The sequence below is a fragment of the Thunnus maccoyii genome, chromosome 9 (assembly GCF_910596095.1).
Source record: "Thunnus maccoyii chromosome 9, fThuMac1.1, whole genome shotgun sequence".
NCBI lineage: Eukaryota > Metazoa > Chordata > Actinopteri > Scombriformes > Scombridae > Thunnus > Thunnus maccoyii.
In genome coordinates, this window is record NC_056541.1 from 9817863 (window position 1) to 9823640 (window position 5778).

The 5778-nt window shown below is 36.5% G+C and overlaps 1 protein-coding gene across 1 annotated transcript; it reads right to left on the reverse strand.

Moving 5' to 3' along the window:
• Positions 1-116: 116 nt before the first annotated feature.
• On the reverse strand, positions 117-4325 carry mboat4 (membrane bound O-acyltransferase domain containing 4). The gene is made up of 3 exons (XM_042421966.1): positions 2977-4325; positions 2354-2578; positions 117-1812 (listed from the first exon to the last, which is right to left on the reverse strand). Exons 1-3 carry the CDS (start codon positions 3096-3098, stop codon positions 864-866), a joined length of 1296 nt encoding a protein of 431 aa, XP_042277900.1. The 5' UTR covers positions 3099-4325; the 3' UTR covers positions 117-863.
• Between the last annotated feature and the right edge of the window lie 1453 nt (positions 4326-5778).

Genomic DNA, 5778 nt, shown 5'->3' on the forward strand with positions numbered 1-5778 from the left:
AGACTGTAATGCTGAAAGATATCTACTTCATTTGACTCATTCAGACGGCTGAAGCTTCATATTAGCTTCGGATAAACTTTTGTGGGTGCATTATGAAGGGATCTTCTAATGGTCAGTATGAATAGGAGGAATGATTACAGCAAGAAAAACCTATTTCATCGTTCATCTGGACACCCGACTGTTGTTTTCTTGAAACATTGTGAACCTGTCCTATAAGTTTTTACAGCTATAACCTGGAGAATCATATTTCGGGGCATCTGACAAGTGTAAGTCCAGTATTTTCTGGCCTTTTTAAGCTCTGTTTTGGTCCACCATCTATTGAGAAAAATATGTGGGTTTGACTTTCTGTAGGAGTCACTGGTTTACGTCAGATCTCTGCTCTTTGAAACAGGACTGGTAGTGTGCACTTGCCCTTTTTTGTTTTGTTTGAGTTTGTTTGGTGGAAACTGCTGCCAGTTATTTTATATGAGGGATTCATGAGAAAAGTCACACTCAACCATGCATTCTGATGCAGGTGGAACCAAAACATTGTGCTACAAGCTGCACATTGTTACAGAGTTGGACACTTTTTCTCAGTTTTGTACTATGAGTCTCCCTAATCCAATATCCAAAATGTTTCTTAATGCAGGTTTCATTTACAAGCCTACTGAAGTTGATGCTACTAGAAGAAATTTCCCCCAAAATGGAAAAAATACATATTGTTTTTATCCTGAAACCCAATTAATTTGCATTAGTGGCGGCTGAAACATAGAACCAAACCCTCTTCGTCAATTACTCAAGACATGTAATCATCTAAATACATTTATCCAGTCTGTGCAGTTAATAATACATCTTCTACCTCAAGTGTTCACATGACTAACCTGCTAAACTGTGTTGACTTTTAAGAAAATAAAGAGCACAATTATATTAGACAGTGGAAACAGACCCATGTATGTTACAGACAGAAGTCTCAAACTGGACATATTTCTTAATTCTACTGTTATAACAACACAAGTAACAATCATTTGAGTGTTTATCCAGCTTAGACATTTGTATAACAGTTGTTTCCATTTTGATGAAAGTTTTGGGTGCAAGTACCTGTGTATGTAATAGTCTGCTTTCACTGTTGCTGCCCAGGTCAGAAACCCCACAAAGTGACCCAAGTGCAAACCGTGCCACCACAATGAAAAACCAAAAGTCATGAACAACTTGAAATGTTTGCACCTTATATACACTAATCTACGCAGCCACGACGCTGTCGTACTGTTCCATCGACGGGCAAAATCGGATATATGGCTCGACGCCTCGATGGTCCAGAAATCTCTGTCGGATAGTCCGCTCCAGTTTGTGGTGTAACCTGATTCACAAAATCCAAGCCCAGCTGCGTTATTGAGGCATTCGCTGATCTTCCAGTGAGCGTAATATTGGATCCTCAAAACATGCGCCGCACCCCAAACCCATAGCATGCCATTGAGAACGGTAGAGCTGGAGGGATCATAAGCATTACATTTCAGAAAATAAACAAGACAATATCGTACCCACTCCAGCAATAACACCTGTATCAACTTTAGAGAGACTACGCCCAGTGGATTGGGCGGAGGGTTTAGCTTGATACCCTCCATAAGGGACACAAATTGGCTGTAGGAGCACAAAGGGCCACCAAGCAGTGTGGTGAAATTGAGGGTGTAGCTAATAAGAGGTAGAAACATCCCACAAGCCCTCTTGTGGGTGGAAGCGTTAAAAAGAAGCACAACTTGTTTCTCCTGGACGTCCATGGACACTGAGGTGATTCTCTGGGTGAGAAGCATCAAAGAGGAAACCGCCAAAAACAATCTGAAAGTGTAAGAGGCGTTAATTTGATTATATACAATATGATTCATTTTGGTCAGAAAGAGAAGAAAAGGTGCTTGAATATCTGTTCAAATTCAGAGAATAGAACATAATAGCATCCAAAAAACGGAGGGTCAAAGTTCACCTTTAACCTTGGACACACAGTTGACAAAACAATCACCACTTAGTAGTAGTAGTCAACATGGACGTCTTAGAGGTGCTCAAAATCATTTAAAGCTTAAAGTCTACAGTTCTATGACAATTGAACTTAGTAGATCTGCTGATGAGGACCATGTGATGTGGTTGAAAGCTATGTGGCAGCTATTATAGACCTCGAGGTGAGATTGTTTGTCAAATCCAAACAGAAAAACAAACAGATTTTTTTTTTTCAGAAGCTTTGTTTTTCAAAAGTGAGTAATCCAGAGTAGAGCGTCACACTTGACTTACACTCTTCAACTATATTAGTCAGACACATTAACCAACAGTAAACAGTAGCTCTTGTTAGCTTACACACAGATATATATATATATACACAAATTAGTACCTGATGTCGACAGGCTCATGCAGGTAGTATTCCCTGTACTGTATAAGCAGGTGCCAGAAGGTTTGCCACAACATCTGGACACCAAACACCCAGGCATGGATACAGCTGTGGTCCACAGAGCACACAAGCAGAATAAAGACAAAGGCGGAGGTGAAGAGAAGAACGCTGTAGACGCCCATTGTGAGAATAGCCAGAACACATCCTCCAACACAAACAGACAGGTACCTGTAGATATAATTCATGATGTGTCAAGACTGTTTTCTTTTTATAGAAAAACAACAAATATATCAGAGAATTTAAAAATATAAGCAGATGAATACTTAAAACTAACTATGAAATCATAATAGTTAAAGATACATTTTAAAAAATAAGAAAAAAAAGTTGTTAAAACACTGTAGTTTAGTAGTTTCCATATCTTTGAGTTGGATTATTTCATACATGACTCTTCACATTTCAACACTTCATGAAACTACTAAAATTTAATGAAAATAAACATCTAAAATGGGTTTATTGCAATAATTTTTATCCATTTTAGATGTTTAGACTCCAGTTTTCTGCACAAACAATTATAAAAAAACACTGTTCTCATAATAAAAAATCAATCGATTTGTAATTATACATACCTGTATGTTAAGGACAGATATCCCCGTTTAGCAAGAAAATAAAACAAAAATGCGAACGGAAGTGAAAAACATTGATACATTAAAAACCGATGTTGTTCCCACAGCCAGTCGATCGAACCCATATCTGAGTCTCTGAGTGAATATCACAGACCAACCGACACCGATAGGAGACGTCTGAGCTTTTCGTGGTGATTGTCGTATTAAAGAGGTGAAATATTTGTTTTAGCCGGACCGAGTGTCTGTGTCATTCCATCTGTGACTTGCATTAAAGTCATTTTCTTTTGTTTACCATGATCAGTACTGTTTGATAGGGGAGCGTGATGTCAGTCCATGTTTCAGCAACTGTAGCAACCAGCAGAAGTCTGTGTTTTTCCCCTTTAACTTTATCTGTTTTTATTTGTTCAAATCAAAAAAACTAAACAGATGATAACTCAGGAAATCTTTAACTCTGCAATTCCAGTTGAGTTTTTTTTTTTGGAAGGAATTGATTCTTTGCTTTTACACCAGGATGTTTCATTTTTTTTTAAAAAAAACAACTGTATATCAGACTTGCATTACATCATAGTCTTGGAGTCTGTGCAGCATTGTGTGTAAAGTTAAATTTTCTTTTCTTTTAAAACTGTAACACCCTGATTTGAATTCCAGTTATCGGCCTGATTGATCAGTCGGATGTTTTGCTTTTTATATTTCAGACATTTTGTTTAATTTTGACTAAAGAAAGGGTTTATGTGAAAAATATTGTCATTGCTTCCGAAATTGCAACCGTTACATGCAACCGACAGCCATCGAACGACAGTAACGGTTTATTTGTGTGACATTTTGCAAAGAAACAATCAATGTAAACAAAGCAAGAGATAGAAAGGTTAAAGATAAAAAGAGAGGTCAAGCAGCAGTCTATCAAAAGTTCACCAAAGCTGTGCAGTTTACATCAACGTTGTGGCACTTTGGTCGGTGACATTTGTACCTTAAAAACAACAACAACAACTCATGAAATTTGTTCTACTGTAATTTCTAATAGTTATACTATATACTGTATATACTTCATATTAATATAAACACAATGTAGTCAAAATGAAAAGAGATGCAAATGTAATGAGCTTTTTTCCCCCCAAAACTCACAAAAAACGCCATATTTCATCATCCTTTTAACCTCCTCAAGGTCATATTTGCTTCTACAAACAGGTTTGTCTCTGCTGGCTTTATACTGGCAGACAGCATTTAGGATAAATCTATTCATCTCTAAGCCACAGCAACTGGACACTCACCGGCCACTACATTAGGTACACTTGTGCAATCTAATGCAATCCAATATAACAGCTCTGCCATAAATTCTACATTTTTTAACTATGGTGTACCTAATATTTTGTCCACTTCATTAACATACATGAAGAGGGCAAAATATTAGGAATACCATTCAATGTAATGCACCCAGTTCACCACCACCACCACCACCACCACCACCCACTACAACCTCAATAATAAACATAAAAGTAGAATTATCACCTTTCTAACAATGTCAACAAAAACTGCAAATGTATAAGCTTCATAAATGTAGAATCTAAGGCAGAGCTGTTGTATTAGATTGCACAGGTGTTCCTGATAAAGTGGCCAGTTAGTGTATAGAAGTGCTCGTGGAAAAATTAGGGATAAAGGATATTTTTTTAAAATGACTAACACAACTACTAATGTTCAAATGTTCTGTACCAAGTAAAGTTTTACCTACAAACACGATTTTACAGGATATATTAAAAACTACCTTTGACCTCAGGAGATGCTATAAACCTTTGAGTAACTTTTGTAAGCGTCAATTTCAATCTGTATCAAATAAATCTGTAGATAAATGTCACTCCGGCTGAAGTGAACTTTACTTTCACTTTAATATTAACTTATATTGCTGATTATATGGACACTGTCTTGCTTAATAACGTGCACTAAACAGTCAGTAAAAAGTCAGCACGAGACTATGATTGTAATTTTATTCCTGACAGAATTATGTAGTGGAGGTTGCAGTGGGATGTTTTGAGCTGCCCTCATGAAGAGGAAATATCAAAATTAAGCAGGTCTGACTTGTTGGGTAATCTGATTGTGCCAAGGGTCACCAAAAGGCATAAAGCTTTAGTAAGTTTAAAACACAGAACAACCTATGAATTCTTTAATATTTAATAATTAGTAAATAATAATATTTAGCATAGAAAGATATTAATTTCATTTTTAAATCATAATACAAACGTACTCTTGTATATTTAGTATTAGTCACATATCTATTGCGAAATATATAATAAGGCAATAAATGAGTCAATCTAAACAGGATGCTCTCAAGGTGTGTTACGCAATTTTATCAAAGGTAAATCAAATCCTACTCTCAGTTACTGATTTCACCAAGTATAAACATGTTCCTGGTTTAAATTCTTAATGGCTGACTGACTCACGTTTGAAGGCAGCTGCAAAATGTTAACGGCGGTGGCGGCAGCCAGAACAAACTCCCACAAAGAAAATACATTAAACTGGAGCTCGTTTAGCCGCTGGTGATTCTTAGAGGGGAACAGGTGACAACACAATTGTAATGTTTCTGTTTCGCTGATTGGTGGAGCTTGTTATATTTGTTACACTAACAGCAACAGGAGTCCTGTAAGAAATTATTTACATTTTCAGGTTCTCATTCATGGTCCCTGATAATTAATGAAATAACTGTATAATTCCAAGTGTTATTTTATTCTATCTTATATTATAATAAAGCTGGATTCATAACTGAAAGTTGATGTATTAAAAACAGTACGATGGATTTAGCACCACTGTGGAGAT

Excerpts from the sequence above, each read along its gene's own strand:
- mboat4 (XM_042421966.1), bottom strand. The coding sequence starts at position 3,098 with ATGGGTTCGATCGACTGGCTGTGGGAACAACATCGGTTTTTAATGTAT. Across the intron at positions 2,579-2,976 it reads TATCTGTCCTTAACATACAG|GTACCTGTCTGTTTGTGTTG; the intron begins GTATGTATAATT and ends TTATATCTACAG. Across the intron at positions 1,813-2,353 it reads CATGAGCCTGTCGACATCAG|ATTGTTTTTGGCGGTTTCCT; the intron begins GTACTAATTTGT and ends TTACACTTTCAG.